The sequence below is a fragment of the Gallinula chloropus genome, assembly GCF_964237585.1.
Source record: "Gallinula chloropus genome assembly, chromosome: 4".
Lineage (NCBI taxonomy): Eukaryota > Metazoa > Chordata > Aves > Gruiformes > Rallidae > Gallinula > Gallinula chloropus.
Genome location: NC_140088.1, coordinates 79,328,038 through 79,341,979, shown reverse-complemented (window position 1 = coordinate 79,341,979; position 13,942 = coordinate 79,328,038). Strand labels below are relative to the sequence as shown.

General features: G+C 36.0%; 1 protein-coding gene across 1 annotated transcript in view; it reads left to right on the top strand.

The window, feature by feature from the left end:
- Positions 1-13,942, top strand: part of PDGFC (platelet derived growth factor C) — a gene marked incomplete at its 3' end in the record, with an annotated part of 127,500 nt that overhangs the window by 90,671 nt on the left and 22,887 nt on the right. Inside the window, exon 3 of the mRNA XM_084264005.1 lies at positions 1,071-1,251. Coding sequence (XP_084120131.1) covers positions 1,071-1,251 — 181 coding nt within the window. The remainder of the gene's footprint in view (positions 1-1,070; positions 1,252-13,942) is intronic.

The window sequence follows — 13,942 nt, the reverse complement described above, 5'->3', positions numbered from 1 at the left end:
GATGACTCAGAAAGCTGTGGCTGTGAACTTCCAAACGCTTGCCATGCTGTGAGCAATGCTCTTGCTTTCCTGAAGCAGCCAGACCCGCTGCTGCTGGGGCTGGGAGGGTTTCAAGCTGCAGCAGGGGAAGCCCAGCTGAAACGCATAGTGTTTATTCTGTCAGTGGGCAGCTGGGGAGCTGACATGAAACAGGTTAAAGCTGCAACCAGATGTACCTTTTAGAGCGGTGGCTTTCAATGTTTTTATGACTTGGGAACCCCCTAAACATTTCCCAGTGGAAGTGAGGACCTTTGTGTGGCGTATTGAATCTTATTGATGACAATTGACTGGTGTTTCTTAGTTACCTTTCATGGACCTATTTGAAGTTGTTCACAGATCCCCAGGGATACCTAGACCACATGTTAAAAGCCAATGAAACTAAATCAAACTTAACCTGTTTTGTTCTCTCAAAGCTCCCAACCCGTATCTCTCTTGCCAATATTACTAAAATATCAGGTTCTTTCTGACGCGGCACGTCTACCTCTTTGCTTGACAAATGTCTCACTGGGATATGCATAAACTCAAAATGTGCTTCCAAGTTTCCATAAGACACTTTAATCTTCAGGAGCTTATTTGCCACTGGTATTACAAGAGGGCAAGTTTTCCATCCCCAAAAGCCCCTGAGCTTTAGCTGGTGAGATGTGGTATACTGCAGGGATGCTGCGGTAGGAGTTACTGTGCCACGCTTAGGCGATTTCAGTCTCTTTTCTCTTGACTATTCTGCCTTGTCCCACATGTTGTAATTGCTTTCTGTACAAGGAACAAAAAAAGCCCATACTCATGGGTCTTTCAAAATGCTAACTCTGCTTTTATTTTTTTAACCTCGCTGCATGATTTTATTATGTATTTAAGCCAGTAGCAAGTTGGAAGCGAAGTTTAAAATAGCTGGCTTTGGTAGCATACTGCTGGGGCTAGGGAAAAATAATAAAAAAAAAAGAATTTGCAAACTGCAGAGTCAGTTTACTGGTTAAAGCAGGAAGCTTATAGAAATTTTATCAGTAAATAAACATTTTATTTTCTTTTCTTTTCAGGTATGACTTTGTAGAAGTTGAAGAGCCTAGTGATGGCACTGTTTTAGGGCGCTGGTGCGGTTCCAGTAGTGTGCCAAGCAGACAAATCTCCAAAGGAAACCAGATCAGAATAAGATTTGTGTCTGATGAATACTTTCCTTCTGAACCTGGATTCTGCATCCATTATACACTTCTTATGCCAGTAAGTAACATGTTTCAGATTGGAACATTTCAGGAAAACAAAATCTTTGAAGTGGTAGCTCAAAAGAATCTTTTAATAGCTTAGGATTAGTTACTGTTTATTCCTTAATAATAATAATAATAATGAAAAATCTGTCTTCTGGAATTGTACATTTTGTTTCTGCTTTTTAACTAGCTGAGTGTTCTTGTGGTTCTTGGATGGCTTTGGAAGCTGTGGGCTTGGTTGTGTGGAAACTTCAATAAAATGTTTGCATTCCTAATACAGCATTTTGGGGGGAAAACTTCTAGCTTTGAGAAGAAGAATCAGCATAAGAATCAGCTGTGTGACATTTAAAGAGCATTGGGAAGTTACAAAGATTGAAGAACTTTATGGTTTTATTAGTCAGCTGCTATTAGACATAAACAGCCAAATGATTATACCTAGTTTGAAACCAGAAAAGTTCTTATGCTTCTGAACTGTTTTGTTATAGTGACAGAGCAGACAATGTGTATTGTTTTTCAATGCACATTTTATTTTTCAATGCATTTTCCCTGGAATCTGTACTTTAGATTTTTCTTGAATGTTGCTAAATGTTTTAAATCACAGGTATTAAACAATAGTCATTGCCTGAAATGTGACTATTTTCACTGCCAACAGATTTCTGTTACCTTTATTTACCAAATGAAAGATCTATGATAGCAAAGAACATTTATAGAATTTTAAGTATGAGACAATATTCTGAAATAAAAGAGCAGAGCAGAACAATTGACTTGTTTTAGAATAGGCATTCCATACTTAAAGAGAGTAAAGACTATTTTTGTTAAATTCCTCGTAATTCACTTTATGAATCTCCTAAGTAGTCTTGTGGTCTGTGGTATTTGGTTGGTGGAAAATATCTGCAAGCTCAATAAAAAATTGATCAAAAGAATCCATGTTGTAACCCCACTGACGTGTGCTTCACTGCAAATGCATTTCACTTGCTTATTGCTTTTGCAATGTTTGCTTCTTAACCCCATTAGCAAAACTTCAGTTACTTAGAAGAAACAAAGAACAATTCCACATTTTTTCAACAATACATAATCTCTGATACATTTAGCAAATTGATGATGATGTCAATGAAGTGTAGTAGTGTGTATAGTTTCTATTGTTTTCCTATAAGTGTTTTTAAATACTTAGGTCTAAGAACTAGTCCTAAAGTGATTAAAGGTTTGATCTGCTTATTTGACTCTTGAGTTAGACTCTTTTGTTAGTAATGTGAGCTGATACTGCTGAATCTTGAAATTAAATCAAATGTCAATCAGTCTTCAAACCAACTTGAAATATGTTCAGGTTTAAACTTTCATACATCCAAGGGCAGAATGTAGATTATAGCAAGTACGTTTACTTTTATAAAATGGTAAATTAAAATCCCTAAATAGATGTATTTGTGGGCTGATGCCAAGTTTTGTTATTGCAGCTCTAGCATTACATCCTACCTGCTACATATCTGTCTTGACTTACATACGATCCCATTTCTGCGGAAACAAAGGCACCTAAAAATACCAGGCTATACATATAATTATCTTTATACCATGCTGTACGAATAGGCTGAGTTTATTTCTTGGTATTGGATGGGGAAAGTTGGTAAATAATGTTTAAATTGTCAGTGCTTGCAAAAAAAATCTTTAATGATCAAAATATTTATGTCGCTTACTCAGTAGACAAAACCAGAACTGACATTGTAGGGTGCGTTCTTAGTTCCCAGTTTTTCTCCATTAGCAAAGCTCATACAGCATAGGATGTATACATGCAAACTGTTTTAGAAACCAAGCTTATTATTTGTTAAGTGTGTAACCGGCAAGAGCAGCCCACTTCAAGTCATAGGAATTCGGAAATCTCCCCAAAATGTGAAGTATAACCACATCTCATTGGTTTGTGAGGATTCATCCCCAAATTTCATTTTAGAAGTACTGTGATCTCTTTAATCAAAAATTCTGTCATAATAAACCATGCAAAGTAGAATTTCATATTTCAGACGACAGATTGTAAATGAAATCTATATGGCTGAGTTTCAGAATTAGACCTGCTTCTTGTACCTACAGCAGTTGAAAACTGATGCAAAAATAAGTGGTTTTCTTTAAAACTACAATGTTATCCAACATTTCAAGTGAAAGTAAAACTCCCCCCTCCACCTCCCTGCAAAAACAATGTCAGCTATGGGAAGATATGTACATTTTAAATATTTCTTGCAAAAACATAATCAATTCACTTAGTGATTCACTTCAACGCATTGGTCCTAAACAGTTAAATATTTTTTTCCCCCTCATTTTTTGACAAGAGGGGGAGGGGGAGATTCCTAGTAGACTAGCAATGAGAGATTGTTTGGGGAGAAATGAAGCAAAACTGAAATAAAACAGTGCAAGCTTGTTTCTGTATTTGGAGGCCACACACAGAGAGGGGCACCGGACACATTTTCAGGTCTTTTAAAGAGCAAGAGAAATGGCTTTGTTTAAATTTGCTGTAATCTGTCGTATATATATACTTTTACTTTGCATATTATATTTCAAACCAACTTTTCATACGATGAATAAGTGAGGGAGAATGGTTATTGATCTGATTACACCTCAGATTTAGTCACTCAAAAGGACTTGCAGCAGTTCCAGTACCAATAGGTGCAACATTTCTCTTTAGAAAGGTTCACAGTGGGGTTGTAAGGTGCTGCACAAAAGCAGCATGTGTACTGTATGCGAGCAGAATGCTCCTTAAGGAAAAATAAGAATCTTTTCATTGGATTCTAGCTAATTAGTTTAATTATTAGAATTTCTTCCATTTTGAATTGTGTACAATGGGTACATCTAGAACTTTCTGTAATTCTGATCTAACTCCACTTTTTTCTCCTCTATTCTAGCAAGCTAATTTTGTCTGGAACACCGTAAAGGGGAAGGAAGTGTTGAAAAAACTTGTTGTTGCTAAGTAAATGTAGTTTGTGTTATTTCAAAATGATTATGCTACTTTCAGCACAGCTGTAATTCTTAGTCACTCTTCATGCTTTGCCCTGTCACTTTGCCTGTGCTTACTGGTGAGCTGCTTTATTCACTTTGGGCTGCTTAGCGGTTGTTCTGCATTTTGACTGTTCAGCTTTGCATTTATTAAAAGTCATGTTTTTGGCACTATACCACCTAAACCCTCTTGGAACTTTATTGCAAAACCAACCCATATTTCATTTATTTCCCCCTTCTTCTCACTTGCCCCTAGTTCCACCTCTAATCCATATAGTAGCCACATGCAATTGAGGGAAACCTTATAAACTCTTGTAATATATGTTTGGGCTTCAGTCTTCCTCGTGACTCGTTTAGTTTAAATTATGTCAGTTACAAGTTTGGCAGAGAAAACTTGATGTAATAAAGTCCATTGTTACTTGGGGAGCGGGTGAATGGGATACTTGATGCCTGAGGTGCCATTAAGGAATGCATGACTGATTGCCAAAGTAGTTATTAATTATTCAGGGCACTTGGAACAAAGCAGCTCCAGTTAAAGTTGAAGCTGGGGGTGACTGTATTCCCCTTCTCTCTTGGCATATGGTAGCATGTCATTTGTCATCAAAGATCATGCCAAAGATCTTTGCAAAGTACAGACTTAACCCTCTTCTATGCAAGTGAAGGTGAAGACAAAAATCCAAGCAGCTGCTTAAAGACTGACTTTGTTTAAAAGTGACTTGGCAGGTGTGTTCTGATTCTTTTGGTGCAGTACCTGGATTTCAATCCCAAGAGAGATTTTTTTTTCTTTTGATGTAGAGATGCTTAGTACTGCTCTTGCTATTAACAGTAATGAAAAATAAACTTAATACTGTGCAGATAATCTGTTCAGGGCTATATAAGAATTGCTCCTTTATTTCATCCAAATTGGCTAAGCTTTGCTCTTTAAGGGTTGAGTATGTTAATTTTGTTGGTGGAACCTTTATAATTGAACTTGTTTAATGAAAAAGTCAAATAAAATTTACGTACTAGTAGCAAAAGGGCCTACTCGTAGAACTGAGCTCTTATCTAGTATTCCCTTTCTTGGAAAAGTCCACAGATTTCACAGATATCAGGTGTATATCTTGCATGTCAGTACCAAAGCCCAGGGAGGCTTAACTTTAGCTGCAATAACTGAAAATCCATCCAGAAACAACATAAAGGACATTATTGATCTCCTAAACAAAGGTGGGGGTTTTTTACACTCTCTTAATAAGTAGTAAAGAGATTCTGGAAATAACATAATTTTGGGGTTGTTTAAGGCAAGGTGGTACAAAGTGTTATTTAGCACTTTGCAATGCTTCATGAACTGAAAAAGGACTCTGAAAATCATTCATGTGATGGAAAAGACTCTTAAAGCCTCTGTGTTCAGTTTCCACTGATTAGGTATAATGAAACCTAAAGCCTGGATAAATCAGCAAACTCTGAAAGATGCTCCAGTGTGCAAATTCAGCCATTCACATTTTTTTTTTTTTATGTAGCAAAATTTCGTTGTGAATTGGAGAGATTTTCCAACTAATTCTTTTTTTGTAGATTTCATTTTCCATGAAATTTGTGCTTGAGATCTAAAGATAAGTTAATTCTAAATCTCATAAATGAGACCTTAAAATCACCACAGATACTTAGATAGGAGTGACGTGCTTCAGGTTAATCAAAAATCTGCCAGAAGTACAAAGCCAAGGACTACAACGAGAGGGGAAAAAACCCTTTGAAGCAGAAAGAACCTCTGAATGATATTTCCTAAGCAAATCATAACATCATGTTTTCCGGGGACCATATCTTATTCTATAACATGGACATCATAGAAAAAATAAAAAGCTGTTTATGTGAAGCAGACAGGTATAGAAATAGGGTTAGAAATTAATTGATCAAAATTTTGGGCCTGCACTGAATTCCGTGGAAGTGTGTCCTTGAACTGTAAAACCTGAGGTGTCAGTGTGGATTTTCTGATACCCAGAGGAACAGAGACATTTTGAACCAAATTGGTTGTCATTTAGTTCTTAACTGGAATTAATATGCTTATGTGATAGTGACTTTTGTACTCTGAAGGACTAAGTTCCTTTCCTTCTGGCCAAAATTAGAATGTAGTGTTTCAAGGAGTATATGTAGTATATACCATGCCTTTTGTATTTTTCTGTGATACTAGTTTTACAGTGACTCAGGCTGAAAAGGATCAGAAATTGTTTTGTTGATTATCTGTAGGACAAAGTAATTTTATTTTCTTGGACAGATTTTTTTTTTTTTTTTTACAAATTCATTGTATACTTGACTATGATTTCAGTTCATTGATTTTGGAAGTTTGTGGTATAGCCCACCCAGTTTCCCTGTGGCAAAAGGTATAAAAAAACCCCAGCTGATTTTCTTGTTTCTAAATAAGTAATGATAATTTCAAAATGAAATGCAATTATGTTACTGCATCTCAGATATCATGCTTGGGTTTTTTTCTATTCAACAATGGTAGCAGAATTTTTTCTGTAAATTTCAGAAGTATTCAACAAGTAACATAACTGATTCTGGTTATGGAGCATTCACGTGAGTCTTAAAATTGTATTTTTCAATCATGTTATTGAGTGGAAATTGCAAACAAGAGATAGAGAAGAGCTTGTGAAAAATGCTGTCCCTTTAGTCATCACCAGCATTATGTTTAAGTTAGATCACTCTGGCAAACAGAAATTATTGCCATAAACAAGAGATGGGGTAATGCAACTGTCAAGAAAAAGCATGCAGTGCTTTTTTCCTCTTTTCTCCAGATTATGTCTTTGATCACATAGTAACCCACCCCTCTCACATGAAAGCAGATAGTAGGTTGATTCAGTTCAACCTCTTTAAATGATCTAAAAAGTGAAAAAGTTTAGAAAACATATAAAAAAAGTATTTAAAATATAAAAGTTTCTAATTTCTGTGAGTTACTAAACATGTTCATTAGGTTTCCACTTAGTAATAAATATTTCTATGGTCAGGTATTCTTTTTATTACTCGGAAACATTTTTAGTGTCAGCATTTTCATAGGAAGTGTACATAGGCATATTTAATTTGAAAATAAGTATTACTTTTAGATGGTCTATCATTTACTTTATTGTTCTGCAACAAATCTTGCATATATAAGTTTTAATGTTTTATGCTCTGTTGTTTTCAAAAAGTCTACAGAAGAAGTTAAAGATAGAAGAGTGGTTTTGTCTTGTCTTAATTTCAGAATTCTTTTGGAATGTGATGACTCTGGGAGCGGTTTGGCTAGTGTATGTGGGATCTTAAGTAACATTATTTCTATTTGAGAACAATCTGAAAGAACTGTATTTGGCCAACTGATTAGAAGATACCAAAAAAAAAGTGTAAAAATCTAGGAATGATAGTGATATGGAAAATTCAGCCTCATTAATGATGCAAGAAAGAGAACACCTGGTACATGGGGAAGGTGCAGCGGGGTGAATTAGCAACTTTGAGAATCACCTTTGGTGTTACTTTTGTCATTCAACTGGATTTAATAGACACTGAAGTTTACACCTGCTAATAAGCAGAGAACACATCACATATTAAAATCACTTTCAACCATTACATTTCAGTATTGTAGTCCTGGGTATATTCCAGAAGCTCTCATTATGAGAGTATGCCCTTATAGTAAAACACAGTTAAATACCAAATCTCAATATTTAAAAATAAATAAAAGTGTTTTATTGCCTTTTGACATCAGAGTTTGAACGACATTTCAGATTGTGAGATTTTTACTTAGCTATCATTATGCTAACTATATACTAACTATATAACTACATTATACTAACTATACCATTATACTAATTTTTTCAAGTACTATTTGAGTCCTTTAGTTTCTTTTTTTTTAATTCAGTTCACTCAAGGATGACTGAATTAGATCTAATCAGAGCAACTGCAGAGAAGAAATTAACACAAGAATAATACTGCCATTCTAAAAACTATAAATATAAGCCTAAAATATGTTATTCACCACTTGCACCAACTTTCCTTTAGCTGATCTTCCTAGAGATTCTCTCTTCCTTCTTAAAATCTCACTTCTAAAATAATTATGTTTAAATGAATGAGGATCAGTTCAAGCTGGTTACTCTTTGTTAGTCAGCAGTAATACATTAAAGTATTTAATGTGTTACCCATATTGGTATGTGAATTTGAAAATTTGTTATTCAACAGAGTTAGGAGTAATGTCAAGTTTCTAAGTCTTTCCAATCACCTTTCTAGTTTCCCAGATGCCAGGCTGCCTTGAATCAGACCAAAGTTTTCTCTAGCCCGGGAGTCTGTAGCCACTGGTGATCATAAATAGATGGCAGGGAGTGCTAGGAGGAGGTCAAGCAGATGTGATTCTTCACCCCTCCTGTATTCCCCCACTTACCAGATGTTTTCTGCACAAGAGAGGGATTCCCTGAGCCCATGTGATTTATCTACTTAGTAATCTGTCACAGACGTTCCTTGCAAATAATTGCCTGGGTACCCCTTGAGGTAAACTCCATGCCTTCCCAACATCCTTTGCTAAAACCAGATTGTGGAGGCACCTTATAGAAAAACTTGAAAATATTCCTTCACTTGAGAGGAATATATATGTGCATAAAACTTGTCACTCTGAATGTTAATTCACTGCTCCCATGCAGTTGGAGCTGTTGGATGCCGCCTAATATAAATATTCCACAATGATGTCCATATGCTTCTTTAGTCTTTTAAAATTACTATGTATCCATGCTCCAAATTTATTCAAATCTTACTCATCATATCTGTTCTGAAGTGTTTCAGTTATTTGTGTGTCTTTTTTTTTAATCCTTTACTAAATGTTTTATAAGCTATTTCTCACTTAATATGTTTGGCTAAAAAAACCAAACCCTCCCCCCTGAAAAAAAAAACAACCCAAAACCCAAACCAAAACACCCAATACACCAAACAAAAAAAAACCCCAATACCATCTTCCTATTCTCCAGGGTCCCTTTAGCTCTCCCAGGTGGCTTGGTATTTTTTTTGTTTTTGTGGGGCTTTATATTGTCTACCTTTAAGTATATCATTATTGTCTAGTTGACTATCCCTTTTCCAGTTTCCAGGATCAACACGTTATTCACAGTTTTTTGAGAACAGTTTTTCTATAGTTTCTAAAGCAAAGTGACCCTGCCCCATTCTCAAAGTAATTCCCTGTATAACTGGCACAGTCATAGATTTTTTGTGCTTTCAAATACTGAGATGTTATGTCTGACATGCTTGCTAGTGGAAAAAAAGGGTAAGCAATGTACATTTGACACTAGGTTTCAGACAGCACCATAATTTTCAGTTATGCTATTTTAGCTTGGTTCATGTCATGTCTCTATCCTTTATTAGTATCTTAATCATGCCACAGTCCTGTCCATTGCTTCAACCCAACAAAACAGGCAGTAAATAGAGTGGTGCACACTGTGCTAATATTTCTTACCACAATTCTGTAGGAAAAGATGCAAACAGGAATGAAAGGAAAGAATTTGGGGCAGAATGGAAGTTAGTTCAACTTCTCTATCCACATTTTCTTTCATATGGTCCAGATCTGAAAGGCTCTTAGGAACAGCAGATTTGCGTGGAAAAAAGGAATGATGGGTGCAGCTCTTGACATTTGAGATGAAATCAGCTGTGGACAGGCTTCTGTAGATGCCTGACTGCACAGTCAAACTACACAGGCTTGTGGAAGTCCCTCTTTAAATTCCGGAGAAAAATTCTTGACAGAATAATAACACTGTATAGTAGCTTCAGGGTAAGAGTTCGCTTGTGGAAAGATTAATGTGGGGTATTGGTAGTGGTGTTAAGAGAAATCCTTTTGTTTCTAAAAAGGGAGAGATAATAAGTACGATGGGAATCCCAAAATTTGCACCTGTCTTGTCTTTGCAGTACCTGGCCTCTGGTGTTACAGATGGGGATTATGAGCTGTCATTTATTAGCTTCTCCTAAGTGCTCAAAACTTTTTAATGATGATGATGATGATGATGATGAAAGGTTTGGCTGAAGAAGCCAGGATTTTTGTTAAAAAGGTTTTGGGTTTGTTTTCATAAGAAAGTCTAGATAATCACAAAGCTGTTGCATCTGTTCTGTTTGCTCTGGCTAGGGTAGTGTAGCAGGGATTCAGGAGGGTTGTGTGCATGTTTGCTCCTGGTAGCTGGTGTATGTTATTGAAAAACTGCAACTGTTTAAAATGAAACAAAACCTTGCATGTGGAAATTGCTCTCGATTTGTTTGGCACAAGACATTTCCAGAGACAGAGTGCTTGAGCTGCTTGAGTATTCATTTTGTTCTGCTTTTGAGCTGGGCAATAAACCGTAGGAAGAAAAATAGTAAGAATTGTTTATGAGGAGAAATAAAATGTTGGCTTCAAATTGAAGGGAGTGATTTAGTGCATCAGAGACTAGGTTCAAAGGCACTTGAAAAGTGGAGGTATGAAAGCAGATGGCACAGACTTTGGAAGAAATTTTGCATGTCATCCTACAGACATCGTGAAATTGGTGGTTCCCAAAAGCCCTTCTCTTTCAGCTGCAAAAGGATTACTTGGGGAAACTCCGTAATAACTACCCTGACATCACATACAACACTTCTCATGTCTGATCTGAGTATGTCTGTTAGGTGGTTAGGGGGAATTTCAGTGCAGTGGTGTAGATAATTAAATAATTATGAATGCTTTATAGCCCTGATGTCTTTTAGTAGCACTTAGTTTTGGGGTAGACAACCCTTATTCTAGATGTTCTTCTAAGAGTGTGACAGATACCCTTCAAATGCTGTGCTAAGGTAATTTTGTTAGAAATCAGTATTCTTATGGTTTTGTGAATAGTTGGCATAGTGAATACACTTCCTTAAATTTGAGTTTTCAAATGTTTTTGTGCCTGCGTGTCAGTGTCAGAAGGTCGCCGGTTTTGAAACTTCAAACCAGTTAAAATCTGAAATTGTTTTGTAGACAAATTTTGCTAACCCTGCACAACTGGCCCTAGACTTCCCTGACAGTAGATGTGACCAGAATGATGACAAAGCCCAGAAGAAAAAAAACTTAAGTTGAGACAAATTATCAAAGTCACTCAGTCATCGTCTGTATTTCTTGGTAGAAAGGGCCAAAATTCCCGATAATGTTTGCTTGCTAACTGGCAGAACAGGTAGCCACATATATGTAGGCTTTTAATGTGCAATCTGTTGATAGGCTAGCCCTTGCTTATCTTCTGAAAATCACTCTGATCTTCTGAACTCTTCTGACTTGTGTGTGCATATTTCTCTTTGGGCTTTTCAATGTGAGGCGTTCTAGGTGATCAAAAGTTAACAGTACAGCATTTCCTATTCCCGAGTCATCTATATGATGCCTTTTTGGCTGCAAATTCTTCTCTTTCAAAGCAAAATCTGTCATTGATTCCGTCTTGTTTATACTGTCAATATATAAAACTAAATAGCATAGTTATTTTTAATTGCCTTTCTTCTAAGAAAGTCATAGGCAGCTTTTATATATGAAAACACCTTGTGGTTAGGTGCCAAAAATAGCAGTACCTCTTTTGATGCAATGTAGAATTAAGGTTCATAAGAGCATTTAGGAATTGGTTGCTGGTATAAAATACCTCAGAGTGCATCTTTCTGTTCTGCTGTAGTAAACCAAACCATCCTGGTTATGGGCTGCAGAGCAGCACTGAATTCCTACTTTCTTTAAAGCCTAAGAACACCTTTGGGGTGACCTCATGAGAAAAGAGCAAAGTAAAATTGGCTGTTACTTTTGTCTACTACCACATATCTCTATGTACTTAAGGATTGATTTATGCTTCTTAGACTTAAGACTAAACATAAGAGGAGAAAGTAACACTCACAGTTTGTGGTGTTAGTAGGGTTAGTAGTGAGGGTTTGTTGCAGGTTTTCATTTAGATAATAGGTGGATTTTCAGGGTCTTATGGGGTTGTTTTCTGAAACTGTGGTTGCTGTCCATTGTTTTAAGCAGGCAGCTTCACTTCTTGGTCATTTATTGCCTACCTTTTTATGAACTATGTGTTCTACCTCTTGTGCATCTAGTATTTTTTTAAAACTCTACTGGGAAGGCCCTTCTTTAGACTGGAAAAGAGAGTTGCCATGATATTAAAGAAGAAAAAAAAATCATAACATTTCTATGATAGGATTTGATATGTCATTCCCTGAAACTGCTTACAACTTATATGGGAATTTGGGAAATCAATAAAGTAAAAGTTCCCCAGGTGTAAACAGAACCAAAATTTCTTTGCAAACTGCTTAAGAAAAAGTTATAACTTCAGAAACAATTATATGAGCCGAAGGAGCCTCATTCGTTAAGCTATACAAAGCTATAATTTACAAAGCAAGCACTATAAAAAAATGCCAGCAGATGGCATTTAGGCTGGCCTAAATTTTGTGGTTAATACTTGGAAGAGTGGTAAAATAGTAAGGTGATGTCATCATAAAAATCTGAAACCAGTAGAAATTAATTTTAATGACAGTTTTAAGAAAAACACATTAATTGCTATTTTTAATTTTTCTTTAAATATAATTCCCAATAAAGAGTTAGAGTGAGGGTATACATACGAAAGACTTCACATTGTCTTCTCTTTTTAATTTAATACTTATAGAAAGTGATATCGTAATCAAGCAATTGGAGAATCCCCAAAGAGAACTAGGAAGAAACGGATCATGCAGAGGTGCAGCCTGTGAACTGTTCACGCTGGGCACTTCATACCCCGCTCTGACTCTCTCATGTCCAGCGCTCTGTCTCTAGTAGCAATCTCCGTGGGCTAGGACTCCCTTGCCACACAGCACTTGTACTTTCTCCTGATATTTTTTGCTACAGGAAAAGGACGGCAGCTATTCCCTGTTTTCTGCAGTGTGTTGAGGTTTAGAGGAGAAAGAAAAAGCAACAGATTAGCTGACAGGGGGGTACTGGCAATAGTTATAGTGACAAATTGTCATGGTTGGATTGTTCAGTTTATGAATGGTGTTCCTTTGTCAGGAGAATAATTGTATTTTAATGTTAGTCAAACAATGCATCAACTTGGATTTATCATTGCATGCAATTTTAATGTTCATTATTTTTATTCATAGAGTGATAAGCACACTATTGAAATTACAGTCATAAATTATGTTATACTTTCCAATTTATAGGCTTTTGAAATCTTTGGGTGTTTTGATTCTAGTTCTTCTTTGTAATGCAGGCAGCATGACTGGTGACAGACAGATTTTTAAACAAGCAGTTCCTATTGCCCTCAACAGGAAATACTAGGTATTGGCTTCTGAAACACAATGACCGTATCATCAAAACAATGGCCCCATTATCCAAGTTTAAATAGACTGTTGGATTTTTTTAACTGTATTGATAAATTAATTGGCAAATAATTGTTTCTCTATATGCATTTAATACACTGAGAATAATATTCTGCCTAGTGAAATCTTATTTCCCACTTGCTACCTATTCCTCCAGTTTCCTAATTGAGTCAATTATACACCATGGACCAATTTCAGCAATGAAGTAAAGATTGCTTGGAAGAATTTAACTTTGATGGTAATTGGGTTAAAAACAGTATTGATGTTGTCGTTCTGAGATCACAACCAGTGTTTATCTTTAAAAAATTGATTTAATTTTCTCTGGGAGTAGTAGGAAAAAAGAAAGGTGTCAGCATTTTCGTTGCTTACTAAAACATCCTCTTTTCTCAGAACTCTCTTTTACAACACATGAAAGTTGAATTTTTACTCCCGTAAATTCAGTCAAATTACATTGACTTTATGGTGAT